The 15,125-nt window shown below is 33.4% G+C and overlaps 1 protein-coding gene across 5 annotated transcripts in view; it reads left to right on the plus strand.

Moving 5' to 3' along the window:
- The window catches only part of LRRC7 (leucine rich repeat containing 7), a 547,026-nt gene that overhangs the window by 426,283 nt on the left and 105,618 nt on the right, over positions 1-15,125 (plus strand). For all 5 annotated transcript variants that reach the window (XM_032870083.1, XM_032870080.1, XM_032870084.1 and 2 more), the window contains exons 12-15: positions 5,559-5,688; positions 6,759-6,874; positions 11,933-12,002; positions 14,140-14,239. In XM_032870083.1, coding sequence (XP_032725974.1) covers positions 5,559-5,688; positions 6,759-6,874; positions 11,933-12,002; positions 14,140-14,239 — 416 coding nt within the window. The remainder of the gene's footprint in view (positions 1-5,558; positions 5,689-6,758; positions 6,875-11,932; positions 12,003-14,139; positions 14,240-15,125) is intronic.

The following is a 15,125-nucleotide window of genomic DNA, read 5'->3' on the forward strand; positions in this document are numbered from 1 at the left end:
GGATGGAGCCCCGCTTAGCTGGGAGCCTGCTTCCCCCTCTTCTCTGTCTGCCTCTCTACTTGTGATCTCTTTCAAATAAATAAATAAAATCTTTAAAAAAAAAAAGATTTTTTTTCAGGGTACCTCCACCTTAGAACAGGTCATTTTATTGAAGTGTCATATATATATACCATAGGCTTAGCATACATTTAATCTTCTTTGAAACTATCAGTATTAGACATTATCAACCAATCTTACAGATGGGAAAACAAGAATTAATCATAAACAAAATTTGCTCAGCTATTAAGTGGTCACACTAGAATTGGAACCCAAGCTTGTCTGAATATTTTCCACTGAATTACATTATTTCTATTGACTTAAAACTAAACAAAAAAAGTGAAGCCCAAATCCATTTGTTTTTATGTTTGTTAGCATTTGTGTTAATAGAACATTTAATAGTATCTAATGGTTTTTCATAGTCATGAATAACAAGTTCTCTTGCTGATTCACAGGCATTCTGAAGTTTGGGAAGTGCTGTTTTAAAGTATTTTACACTTTCTTTGCAGTGTGTTTTTCCTTTTAATGTGTACAATTATAGATTTCTGAGAACAATTCTTAAAAAAAAAAGGAGGACCTTTAGGCCTATCTTATTTTTGCAAAAAGTAAATGAATGTATTTTTATGAATATATCACTGACATAACATATTAGTTTCAGGTATACAGCATTTTAATAAAAATACATTCAATATTTGTGTATATTGTGACATGATGACTACAATAAGTCTGGTAGCATTCATCACCATACAAAGGTTTGATTTTTTTGCTTGTGATGAGAATATCTAAGACCCATTCTCTTAACAACTCTAAAATATGCAATACATACAGTATTGCAAACTATGGCCACCATGCTGGACGTTATATCCACATGACTTACTTTTTTTATAAATGGAAGTCTGCACCTTCTGACCACATTTCACCCATTTCTCCCATTCCCTATCCCCACTTCTGGCAAGCACTAATCTGTTCTCTGTATCTATGAGCTCAGTTTCGTTTTGTTTTAGGTTCCACATATAAGTGAGATCATACAGTACTTGTCTTTCTGTGGTGACTAACTTCACTTGTTTTGCTCTATCTTTTGGAAGCCAGTGATAATCTGAGTAATGTGATGTAACTGCTTTTGCCAAGGATCCCGTATTAAAATACTTTAAGTGATTCCTAACAAGATTGCCATTAACAAAGTCAGCTGGAATGTTATGAGTTTAAATCTTTTGAATTTCTGATATCAGTAAAGAATGTGTATTTTGCATCTAATAGCTTTCTCTATAACCCGAAGATGTACAGTTCTTTCAGATGTAAAATTCTTGAGGACAGCCCATAGTGCAGTCAAAACGTTGTCTTTTTCAATGCAGGAAATTCTCACTTTGCACAGAGGTGAGGGACTGTGAAAACAACCATTCAAGCTAAAACCAAGCAACAGTCTTAATAAGCAATGAGGGAGGGGCGCTTGGGTGGCTCAGTCAGTTAAGCGTCTGCCATAGAGCCCCCATGGGTCAACTCTCTGCTTAGCGGGGAGCCTGCATCCCCCCTCTCCCTCTCCCCTTCCCTCTTCCACTCCCCCTGCTTGTGCTTTCTCTCTCTCTCTCTCTCTCTCTGTCAAATAAATAAATAAATAAATAGATATCGTCTTTAAAAAAAAAAAATCAAAGAGGCAAAACTATGACAGTTCTGTCTGAAGGTCTTTAAAACCTTTTTTAAAACATTAAACACTGTTAGGGGTGGTTATAAGTGTATAAGGAAATGGAAAAATAGTAAAACTAATATTCGTCTAGTTCGCTGTCTTTGTAGACAGTATGAACATCAAGAATTAAAGTGGGCTTTTTGTAAAAAAAAAGTTATCAAGATTATTTTGAATGTACTTGCCTTCTTTTCATCATGTAAATCATATCTCAGAGTGAACATCGTTCCTGTACATTGGTGAATTGTCTTTTTAAGCTTAAAGAAGCATCCAGACTTCTATCCTTTGTGCTTTCCATGTCATGAAACATCCCTGAGAGTTCCTTTAATGTGAAGTTTATTACCAGCGTCACTTCCTCTAAGACATCTTCGTCCTTTTCATTACAACCACTTTCCTTATTTACGTCAACAAGCTTGCTGTTAAGTTCCTCCAGCAGTATGTGTACGGTCCTTTGAAGAGTGGCAGGCAGCATCCCCACAGTCAGCTGCCTCTTCTGTAACTCCAGTTATGTTTGTGTAGGTCCTGCAATGTTGTCTGCACGGTGTGGTGAAAGTTTCTGCTGTAATGCATACATAGTACTTGCCAGGACTTCCTGCCATGATGCTTGCATATTTTTATTTGTACACTTTACGTCATATTTTTTCCACAACTCAGCTAAAGAAATTATATGATCTCCAGCTGTAGCACTGATAGCCTATTCCAAAGTCTGTGTAAGCTAACAGGCCTTCAGAGTTGAAATAACTCCTTGGTCCATTGGCAGGGTTAATGAAGTTATTTAAGTTTTCACATTTTCGTTTAAATCACCAAGAGAATTAGGGAGACCAAGAGCATTTTCCAACAGTAATAGTGCTATAAATATTAAATTAGTGCACCTATAGTATCTCTCTACTGATTGACAAGAAGGCAAAACAACCACATGATGTACTATTTGTGGTGTGAACCCAATGACAGATGTTTAGGGACGAATCACTGACAGCCTTAGAAAGAGGGAATGTGATGAATCACATGATGTGTATCCGTTATTTACATAGTGATTTGTGGGCCCAAGAATTAAGAGCGAAGTGTATGTTTTATGCAGTTACTCACAGTTAATATACTGAAGTTTGAGCTTTGGTGATGGGGGAATAATGTTATCTAATGAAACCGTGATGACTGAAATGTGTTCACATCAGAACTATGCAAAGTAAGGGCTGCTTAACTGGGACTCAAGACTAACCTCAAAACATGTTTTTATTTTTAAAAATGTTTTTATAAAAGAAAGGAAAAATGAGAAAACTTCCTTACATTTTTGAACTAAGTCTTTGACTTCTACCTCTGAACATGCATTTGAAATTTTTCTTTTTAGGTGCATTATGTATGTGAAGCACTGGGCTAGACTTTTTTTCTAAGAAATAAACTATTACTGGGTTTCGCACATACATTGGTTTCTGCCCACACCAACACACCGTGTGTGCGCGCACACACACACACACACACACACAGAGCCATACATACCTGGCATCCAGCAATATACTCATCCCTGCGTATGGGGGCCTCAAAGTATTTAGAAATGAATTTATCAGGGTTCACTAATACAAAGAGAAAATATTTCCTAAGCATGTATTTTATGACGGGTCTTGTACTAAATTCTTAAACAGTATTTCATAAAATTCTCAGAGCAACTACATGAGGCAGGAATTATTAGTATCATCTTTGCAAATGTGAAGAAACTAAGACTCAGAGAAAAAGCTACATGCCTTGTCTATGTAAAAGGACAATTGTTCACTAAAGCAGTATTTGCTTATGAGATACTATTCAAAGCTGAATGCCATGTTTCACTGCAACTAGTTCTAACCAGCTGAAGATGGTAAAAACCAGGAACCACGAGTTACCTTAGTCAGGGTCAGATTTGACCTACCAAATTATTCCTTCCTGACCCGTGGTTCATGGGACTTGATTTACTTAACTGTACACAGACTTGTGAACTCATTCACCCAATCCATAATGCAAATGTTTAATCTTTAATGGGCGTATTCCACTGTGATTACCCTCCTTTTGGCACTGACTTTTCCCCATCAGAGCACTACTCAGTGAATTTCTTCCCCAGTATGTTCCTTTGCCTGGCAGGTAAATAAAATCAGCTTCAGTTTTTGAGCTGTGGTCATTGTTTTATTGTTTGATACCCAAGATAACACACTTAGTAAGTGACTGAGCTGGGGCACAAATCCGTTCCGATTGACTTAAAACCCATATGCTTAATTTCTATGTTTACTCATTAATTAAATGATGGGAATAAATTGCATTCCAGCCAGCTACTTCCAAGATGTAAAAAAAGGAAGCTGATTCTACAGCTCTCTTACTAACTCTAATTCATTCTTCCCTTTACAACAGCGAGATCCTCACACTTCCTGTTACAGTAATAACGATAATATGAATGGTAATAACAGTGTGATAATATTAACAACAATATAAATGACAACTTAACTACAGATAGTGCTCCCTCAGTGACGGGCTGTCTTTCTTTCCCAGCTATCTCAAACCAGATATTGAAATGTCTTGTTTCCTGGTGATAACATGAATGTGCATTTATACAATTTCTGTTTGTAGATGTGGGTTAAAATTGGCCATATGTGGAGTAGTAGGGATTGTGACCAGCTAAAGAACTGTGTTGATGTGAAGGCAGCAGCTATCACTCTGTTTCTGTTGCTTGTCATGGAAGAATACCAGACTGGTAATACCAGATTTCCCTCTTTCAAGAGGCACCAAACATCTGGGTCATTATGTAGAGTTTACCACTTTTTAAAATATTATGTAGGGATGCCTGGGTGGTTTAGATGGTTAAGCATCTGACCCTTGGTTTCTGCTCAGGTCATGATCTCGGGGTCATAATATTGTGCCCCGCATCGGGCTCTGCACTCAGTGGAGAGTCTGCTTGAGGTTCTCTCCATCTGCTCCTCTATGTAAATCAAACTAAACATATCTGCTGGCTGAAATGAGCCCTATCCATAGCCTCTGCTACAGACGCACTGGCTAAGAGGCAAGAAAATACAGTGGAGGCACACTGTGTGCATTTTGGGTCCGAGCTTTCCTACTTTGTGTGCCCTTGGGCAAGTTATTTAGCCTCAGTAGGCTTCAATTTCCTTATCTGTAAAAATGGGTTTAAAAATAGTGACTGTCTTGAGTGCCTGGGTGGCTCAGTTGGTTAAGCAACTGACTTCGGCTCAGGTCATGATCCTGAAGTCCCAGGATGGAGTCCCACATCGAGCTTCCTGCTCGGCAGGGAGTCTACTTCTCCGGCTGACTTCCCTCATGTTCTCTCTCTCATTCTCTCAAATAAATAAATAATTTTTTTAAAAGAGCGACTATGTCATAGAGTTGTTATAAGATAAATATTAGTTATTTTTATCTTTAAAATGCTTAGTAAAATACCTAAAATTTAACCAATGATTTGTTGTTAATATTTTGCCCCCTTTATCCTCCCTTTTGTGGACCTGCTCTCTACAAACTTCTGCTATTCCAGTTATATGCATCCATTCCAAGGACACACATTATGAACATTAGGCTATAACTGACACTTCCGTTGTATTAACACAAACAAACAAAACCTTGAATCATTTTCAGTGGCTCAGTTAAATGGCAGGGGAATTTAGAAATGGAAAAAATAAGCCAAATTTATTCTACTAAATTGAACCACTCATTAAATGGTATTGAACCACTTGGCTAAAAGGATAAAATAATTTATATGATACTATTGTCACTAAATGAATAAGGTTTTTTTGTTCAGTGAACTTGGATATGTGTCTTTTAAAAGCTGTTTCACCATTTCACCTTTTAATATATCTAACTAATGTATTTAACTTTTCAGTTTATCTTTGTTGGAAGAATTTGACTGTAGCTGTAATGAACTGGAGTCTTTACCTTCTACTATTGGCTACCTTCATAGTCTTCGAACGTTAGCAGTCGATGAGAATTTCCTTCCAGAATTACCCCGAGAAGTGAGGAATAAACTTGTTTCTGTTAATTAACTTTTAACGAATATGTTTTGGGATTAAGACTTAATAAGTGCAATGTAGATTCATGAGTTGAGCTGTCAATGTGTATAGGAATTATCTACATATGTATGTGTTAATTATTTTTTTAAATGATAAGTGCTAAGTTCTTATATTTGATCCAGAAAACCCATTTGACTTAAACATTACTAGCAAAGAAAAGTAATAAAATATTGTAAGTTAATCAATGCTAAGGAATACAATTTTAAATAATTTAATTTAAATGTTTCACTTTTGAGAACAGTAATAAGACATTCTGAGATAATTACATTTCCATTTCTGAAGTGAAAGACTTTTAATGTAAAGAACTTTTTTAAACTATCATGTGGCATGATAATATTATTTTTATTTTAGAATTCACCAAAAGATTCTGTTAGTTTTTATTTCTAAATGGGATTTTTATTTATTAATATCAAGAAAAAAATGCAAAGTATATTTTCAATTTAATATTTTCTACTAACCACTTCCATAAAGAAGGAATAGTAGTCAATATGTCATTATTTTAGAGCAAAAAGTTATAAATAAACATGACATGACATACATTACAATGTTATAAATAAACATGACATGACATACATTACAATGTATGTAACACAATGTATGTAACACAAAATAAAACTAACTTGGCCGTGGAAATGTCAACAATATTTCATCTTTTGTGAATGAGTGATCTATTAGAAACATAGATATATTTGTATTCACTTGGTTGTACTGTAAAAATAATGTTATTAATGAAAACAATGAAGCTAATGAGCATTCTAACAATAAAATTATAAAGAAAATTCTTCCTAATATGCAAAAGAAGATGAGATACATATTGTCTTAACATCTAAAGGAATATATATAATATATACATATATTTTAAAGAGTGATTATAAAATATAAAGCAGTAGACATATTAAGAGAGTCTTAAAAGTAATAAGGAAATCTGTAAATTAAGTTATTTTAATATTAAAAATTAATACAAAAATAGTTTACTGTGTATTTCCTTATTTACTTTCTTTTGTTACCCACAGATTGGAAGCTGTAAGAATGTAACAGTTATGTCTCTACGTTCCAATAAACTGGAATTTCTTCCTGAAGAGATTGGACAGATGCAGAAGCTAAGAGTCTTAAATTTGAGTGACAACAGGTATTTCTGCAACATTTCAAAATGACATTAGTTATTTACTGAAAGCAAATCATTGTTCATTATTAATGATTTTAGAAACATTTTCTGTGTCTTATGAAGTACAAAGGATGCAAATCAATGTTTTATTGAGAAAATGGCAGAAACCAAATTATTTACAAACTGATATTTCTAAATTTTATTTTTTGAGTAAATTCAGATCATATATTATGTTGTATGTTTAAATTATATAAAACCTATACACCAAATTTATATACCAAAACCCTCCTATATGCAGAAAGCATATTATGAAGACCTGAAAAAGTTGTAATAAAAAGCTATAAATCATATTAATTAAAATAATGTATGTAGGTATGAATGCATATATGCGCATATATGTGTGTGTGTGTGTGTGTGTGTGTGTGTGTGTTTTCATGTACACATTTATGTCTCCAGTAAATTAACGGGGGAATGAGTATATTGTCAGCACCACCAGAATGCCAGTAAGAATATTGCCAATTAGGTAATACTAAAAAGTCATAAAATTTGTACATAATTTTAAGGTCAACCAAATGGTTATTTAGTCATGTTCAGAGTAGGGCAAAAAAAAAACCCCAAAAGATAGGTGCCCTTCTTGTGACAAAGGTGTTATAGTGGTAGAGAGGCAAAAAGAAAGAGCAAAACTGAATTCATCTTTGTTTCCACAATTGTTCTCAAATAGGGAAGGAAAAAAAAAGTTAATATTGACTGAAGATAACTGCTAAGTAGACAAAGTGATTCTACAGAATAGAATGTATGAACTCGGTTTTCAGTAAGTTTCAGTCAGACAAATGATAGAACAAGAAACTGAGAGCCTGCAATAAAACAGTCAAAGATAATTTTTATGGAATCATTAAGAATATTCAAATCTATAAGTTTCAAGATAAGTGTATGAGTTCTCATTTGTTTGTTTAAGACAAATATTAATAATAATGTGATTTTCAAAGACTATTCACTTAGTAATTCAATAACATTCCCATGTGAGGGAATAAAACATTTTATTGAAAGGTTTGGGTTTTCATTTTTAAAATCAAGATGACAAGGAAGCTTCATAGCTTGGTAAAACAAGAGTAAGTCATATCAAACCAACAGTTATCTCCTGTTTTGACTGGATTACCAGACAGGAAAATGAGGGAAATGCATTGAATGTTGCTGACTTTCAGCAAAACATTTTTAAAATGTGCTAACTGATATTCTTATGAATAAAATTAGGAAATATGGTCATGGAGAAATCATAAGAAGAGATGGATTCTCAGTAGATTCCATTACAATACCCAACAGGACTGAGCTCCATTACTGTTAACCTGGAGGGAGGTTTTCATGATGAGTTACAGAAGTCTCTTAAATTCTTAGTCCACTCAACTTTTATTTGTTAATAATCTGCATGATGATATAGAAAATAGGCTTATCAAATATTTAAAATGACCCAAAATTAGAAGTACTACAAGTGAAGTTATTTTTTATTCCTTTTACTCAAGTACAATTAACATATAATGTTACATTAGTATCAGGTATACAATATATTGATTCAATAATTCCATACACTACTTGGTGCTCATCACTATAAGTGTACTCTTAATCTCCTTTATGTATTTCACCCATCCCCTCACCTGCCTCTCCTCTGGCAGCCACAAGGTTGGTCTCTGTATGTAAAGGTCTTTTTTTTTAATGTTTCTTTTTTCCTTTGCTTCCTTTGTTTCTAAAATTCCACACATGTGTGGAATGATATGGTATTTATCTTTATTTGTCTAACTTATTTCACTTAACATTATACCCTCTAGGTCCATCCTTGTGGGACCTGGCAAACATCAAGAGCTCATTTTTTTTTTGTAGCTGAGTAATATTCCAGCATATGTACACATTTTCTTTATTATAATCATATTTATCCATTAATCTATGGATAGACCCTTGAGTTGTTTTCATATCTTGGTATTGTAAATAAAGCTACAATAAACCTAGAGGTACATATATCTTTTTTAATTAGAGTTTTAATTTTCTTTGAGTAGATACCCACTAGTAGAATTACTGGATCATATGGCATATCTATTTTTAATTTTTTTTAAAGATTTTATTTATTTATTTGACAGACAGAGATCACAAGTAGGCAGAGAGGCAGACAGAGAGAGGAGGAAGCAGGCTCCCCTCTGAGCAGAGAGCCCGATGCCCGGGGCTCGATCCCAGGATCCTGGGATCATGACCTGAGCTGAAGGCAGAGGCTTCTGACCTGAGCCACCCAGGCACTCCTATTTTTAATTTTTTAAGGAAACCCCATACCACTTTCCACAGCAGCTGCACCAGTTTGCATTCCCACCAACAGTACAGCAGGGTTGCTTTTTCTTCACATCCTTACCAACACTGGTTATTTCTTGCCTTTTTGATTCTAGCCATTCTGACAGGTATAAGGTAATATCTCATTGTAGCTTTGATGCGCAGCCCTGATGATGAATGATATTGAGCAGCTTTTCATATGTCTGTTGGCATTTTGTATGCCTTCTTTGTAAAAAAAAAAAAAAATGACTATTCAGGTTCTCTGCCCATTTTTTAATTGGCCTATTTGGTTTTTTGGTGTTGAGTTGTATAAATTCTTTATATATTTTGGATATTAACCCCTTTATCAGGTATATCATTTGCAAATATTTTCTTCCATTCAGCAGGTTGCTTTTTTGTTTTGTTGATGGTTTCCTTCACTGTGCAAAAGTTTTTTGTTTTGGTGTAGTCCCAATAGTTTAATTTTGTTTTTGTTTCCCTTGCCTGAGGAAACTATTTAGAACAATGTTTCTACGGCTGACGTCAAGGAAATTACTGTCTGTTTTCTTCTAGGAGGTTTATGGTTTCAGGCCTCACATTTAAGTCTCTGATCCATTTTGAGTTCATTTTGGGGTATGGTGTAAGAAAATAGAAGGGCTACTAATGAAGTTATTTATTCAAGAAATAAAAGATATTTCAGTAACTACCATGGGACAGACATGTTGCTAGATGCTAGGGTAAAAGATATGAGTAAGACATTGAGAATCCCACAATATCAGGAACTTAAAATATTTTGTCAGGCCAGTTATATTAGCTAAATTTTTTCCTAGTACAGTGATTGGAACATAGTGTAGAGCCAAATTAATATTTTAAGTTAATGAATTAATCCATGAATCTTAGCCTTGAGTTAAAAATCAATATTTAGCCGAAACTGAGGCCAAAATTGAACACTACTCTTAGAGAAAGAACTGCCTAAATAAAATATTAAATATGAAATGCTATCCAAATGTCTTGACTATCACAATTTCATACTTAGAATAGAATAGATTTTAAAAGTTTGTATAGTTTAAGGACAATTATGCCTTAGCACTGTCAACTGCAAGATTATTCCTATGGTCGATTTATTGCACATTTGTGATATTAAACAGAGGCTTATTTTCAATGCAGGTTACTGGAAGTGCAAGGAGAAATGAGTATAACTCATCCTTCTCTAATAGTTTCTTTCTTTTCTTTATGCTCTATGTTTATAACTGAATTGATGATGATTTATCTTACATGTTATTGCATATGATTCTGTAGAGGTCCCCCTCATGTAATTTTGATGTGGTGGAATTTATATTCTGCCTATAATTCATCTCCATACAATGTGGAAAATTCTTCCTGTAAGACCTTACTTCATAATTCCTGGCTTAAATGAAATTAAATAACTAAAAACTATAAATGGTTTTTTTGTAATTTGCTTTCATGCTACAAATACTAATATAACAAATTATTCTATAAAAAATTATGATATGTTAGTTTAGTTACTCTTTATATTCTTATAAATATTTATGAGATCAGAGAGGTTATTATGTTCTTCCCAAAGTTTTCTGGCTAATACACACTGTTGATATTCGTATTGGCTATCAATATCTTTTCATATTTATTAAATTATTTTAAAATGTTTAGCAGCTTTTACATATCAAGTTACTTCCCTAATCCTATTAATTATTATAACATTTTTCATTTCTGTTATCAAAATATATGTACTCATCAGTTGGCTGAAAGAGTTCCAACATATTAAAGATTTAAGAAAATTTTTATTCCAAGTTCTCTCCAAAGTGTGTATCTATATTCAAAAGTGAACATGCGGAAATTAACAATAAGTCCATCAGCATGCTTTGGTTGTATTAGCACTTTGCTGAGTAGCTATTATGGTAACCTGTGTAATCACAATTCATTCATCATGCACACTTTCAGGGATATCAGATAGTATGTGTAAGTAGGCATTTGCCAATTTGGTCCTCCAAAGGCTGAAGCCAAAACTAGATCATTTCAATTGAATACCAAAGCTTATGCCAAACTTCAGGTACCTCAAAATGCATTTTTTAAGATTTCCTCTTGGAATATTTACTACACAATACACAAAGGGTGAGAGAACAAAAAGACACAATTTCGGGAGTCAAGATAACATTGGGAGCTGTAGATACCTTTAGTAGTGTGACAGGCATGACCCCTTCCCATCATGGAGGCAACAATTTTGTGGGGCTATCAGCTAGTAAAAAAGATAATCACAAAAATAAATTTATAATTACAAACTATGGTATGTTCCATTAAAGAAAATATGAGGTGCTTTGAGACTACATTGGGGAAAGTAATTTAAATGAAGAGTCAGGAAAAGCCTCTTTGAGAAAATTACATTTAAGCTGAGAGCTAAAGGATATGTGTGATTTAGTTTAGTGAACTTGGGGAGAAAGAGTATTCCAGACAGACAGAAGTTTGGCTAATCTTCATAGTGGACTGATAGAATGCCCATCAGTGGCACTAGGAAGACTAAGTCAGGAAAAGTCACAGAAGTTTCTGAAGAGACCTGAGGGGTCAGATCTTACAAGGTTTGACAAGGCATGTCAACAATTTTGGATTTTATCCTAGATATGATAGGAACCATTTAAAAGGTTGTAAGCAGGAAATTTTCACTTTTTAAAGATTGTTCAGAAGAATGAAATGAATAAGTTACATTATTTTAAAAATAATTCTTCATAAAAATAAACTATATCCACCTTCACCAATGCTATTAGAATTTTCTTGTTTTTGCAGATTAAAGAATTTACCATTCTCATTTACCAAACTGAAAGAGCTTGCAGCTTTGTGGCTTTCTGACAATCAGGTAAAAAATTTTATTACCTGAGTTATTTTATCTATTAAGATAAATTATAATTGAAACTTTGACTTACTAACTTATTCCCAATAGATACCCTTGACAATTACTACAAAATATAGATTATCTTCTAGAAGAGAGATTTTTGTAATGATAGCAATTGAAGTATGTATTTCATTGCTACAGAAAATTCAGTACTATAATCTCCACCCTCTTTAAATACTTTGATTTAGCATCTATTTCATTCTGAGAGATCTATTACACAAAATGATCATTTTCATACATTGTTATTTTTGATAGTACATATGTGTCCTGAGGGGACATTCTTTAATTATATCTCTGAAGGTAAAGAATAAGAAATCATTAACGCAGTCCCCACAGAGGGAATTATTATCCTGCATGTTCCTTTTTTTTATACTTTTAATTATAATCAACTTAATTCTAAAACTTTATACAAGAAGTTTTCAGATAGTTTTTGCAAATATTATGAGTACTTTCTGTAAAATTGATTTCATATTATTTTTATACTCAGGAAAGTAGATTATAATTGAATCCATAATTGAGTGTTAATGAATGATTTTAATAAGGAAAATAACAAGTAACAGTTGAAGACATCTGATTTGCCACCAGAAAAAAAACTGGTAATAGAAAATTTTGACATAGTTTATTGGTCTTTTTTACTTTTTTCTTATAATCCTAAATTTTGAAACAGCTATCCCCAGATATCGATGGCCCAATAAAAACAAATCATCATGAATTTAGTTTCTTATCATTATTTCCTGAGGATAAAAGCAGCATTATTGGTAAATGAATTGTTCAGACTTCTAGGTGTTGGGCTTTTTTTGTGAAAAAATAAAATAAATCTCTACAAAATGTAAGTGCTAGAATGTTTGTGTTCCTATAGTTATTATAGCACTCACTTCCATCTGCTCAGTAAAAACATTAGATTGTCATTCAAATTCAAATCTTATCAATGAACTATAGATTTTTCAAGGCATTAATGTATCATTATAAATAAATCATTTCTGGATTCAATGTGAGCTATGCTAATAGAACAGTCAATGCTAGAGTCCTGCATTGTGAAAAAATATCCACTAATATCATGATTTATTATTCTTTTTTTTTTATTTTAATTATTTATTTGACAGATAGAGATCACAAGTAGGCAGAGAGGCAGGCAGAGAGAGAGGGGGAAGCAGGCTCCCTGCTGAGCCGAGAGCTGGATGTGGGGCTCGATCCCAAGACCCTGAGGTCATGACCTGAGCCGAAGGCAGAGGCTTTAACCCACTGAGCCACCCAGGCGCCCCATGATTTATTATTCTTGTGGGAGAATGAACTGAACAGTGACTGCATCATTTAACTTTTATTTAGAACAATGATTTAATGTGTTTCTGATTCCATTTCATGAGGCAAATTGGCATCCCAAATCCCCTTTGTGCTTCACTCTTATTGATAAATGTCATGAAATAAGTGGATTTTTTGAACATTAGATATCCCCATTTCCAGTATATTTATATATGTAGTATATTAATATGTATAGTGTATAATAATAGTATTTCTAAAATCAAATTAATAATAAAGAATGGAATCTTACTATCCATAAAAAATATATTGTTGATATAGCAGATACAAAACTACAGGTGTTTATTTTTACTCAGACTCTGTCTTTGGTTACAAAAATCTCTCTTAAAAAATGCTTATGTTTTAACCTAATTAAACTCATAGATGATTTTGCAATAGGATCAATTTGATAGCAATTTCCTTTTATCTTTTTAGGGCAACAGCTTGTAAAAATGAACGAGCATATAGAACCACACCAAAAGCTTACTTAGTTGAACCAATGTAATATATCTGGGTCTCTTTAAGATTAAAAGTGACATTACCAGTGAAGATGAATAGGTTTTGTAAAAGAGTATACCAGAGAAAAAGAAACTCTCAATATGAAGACCTTAAAATTTGAGATTATTCCTCAGCAATAGTCTTATTTTATGAAATCCTTTCTTATTTCATTACTTTTTTCCTTGCCTTTCTTTTAATTGTTCATTCAGCTCACTGAGGCCAGACCATTGACCATTATCTTCTATAAAAGTAGTATTCTTCATATTTGCTATTTTTTTAATCTAATTTATGTGTTCTTTGCTTCTAGTCCAAAGCCCTTATCCCTTTACAAACTGAAGCCCATCCAGAAACAAAGCAAAGAGTATTGACTAACTACATGTTTCCCCAGCAACCTCGTGGTGATGAAGGTAAATTGTCAGGAAAAATTTTTTTATGCTTTCACAATTATGGATTAAAGGAATTAATTTTATTCTGATCTCTGGCCAGGAATCCTGGCCCATGGGCAAGGCTATAAAAATAATTACATCGCACATATAAATCATCCAGGGGTTAACCCTAAGCATGAATCTTATCTTCCATAATTGGGGAGGAAGAAGTGAAACTTTCACTATTTGTAGATGACACGATACCTATATAGAAAACTTGAAATACTCCACCAAAAACTACTAGAAATGATAAAGAATTCACTAAAGTTGCACAATACAAAATCAACATCAACTATATTATTTTAAATAAGATTCCAAAAATGTAACTCTCCCTCTTCATATCGTACATGAAAATGTTGATTTCTAGGAACAACTTCCCTTGGTGGGTTGCAAGACTAGGTCATTAGAGTATCCAGCTAACTGAAATGAGCTAAGAGTCAGACCTTAAGGAAGGTTCAACAAACCGTTTTATTTTCTGTGTTCACCAATTTCACAAACACAATTTAAACATTTTGTCCAGTGATCGCAGGCCCCAAATCATTTCACGTTAACAGTCAACCATAAAAAGATGACTTGAAAATAATGACCATTCTTTCTCTTTCAAGTTGAATTTCTCTAAGTGATATCAGTAGCTCTGATAGGAATACTTATTGCAAATCTAAACCTTTTTTTAAATTAATCTTCTATACTTTCTGATGACAAATTTCACAAAATTTTTAAAGGAAGTTTGTCCTTTACCATTTACAACTCCAAATAGGCTCCTTAGCCCAAGCCAGAACAGGCAGCCACACATGTTTTCTACAGTCTTACAGTAATGGTAATTCTTAGAAGAGTAGACCCACTTTAATACACCCATGGATTAAATCCA

The sequence above is a fragment of the Lontra canadensis genome, unplaced genomic scaffold (genome assembly GCF_010015895.1).
Source record: "Lontra canadensis isolate GAN:19392208 unplaced genomic scaffold, GSC_riverotter_1.0 scaffold40, whole genome shotgun sequence".
NCBI classification, from domain to species: domain Eukaryota; kingdom Metazoa; phylum Chordata; class Mammalia; order Carnivora; family Mustelidae; genus Lontra; species Lontra canadensis.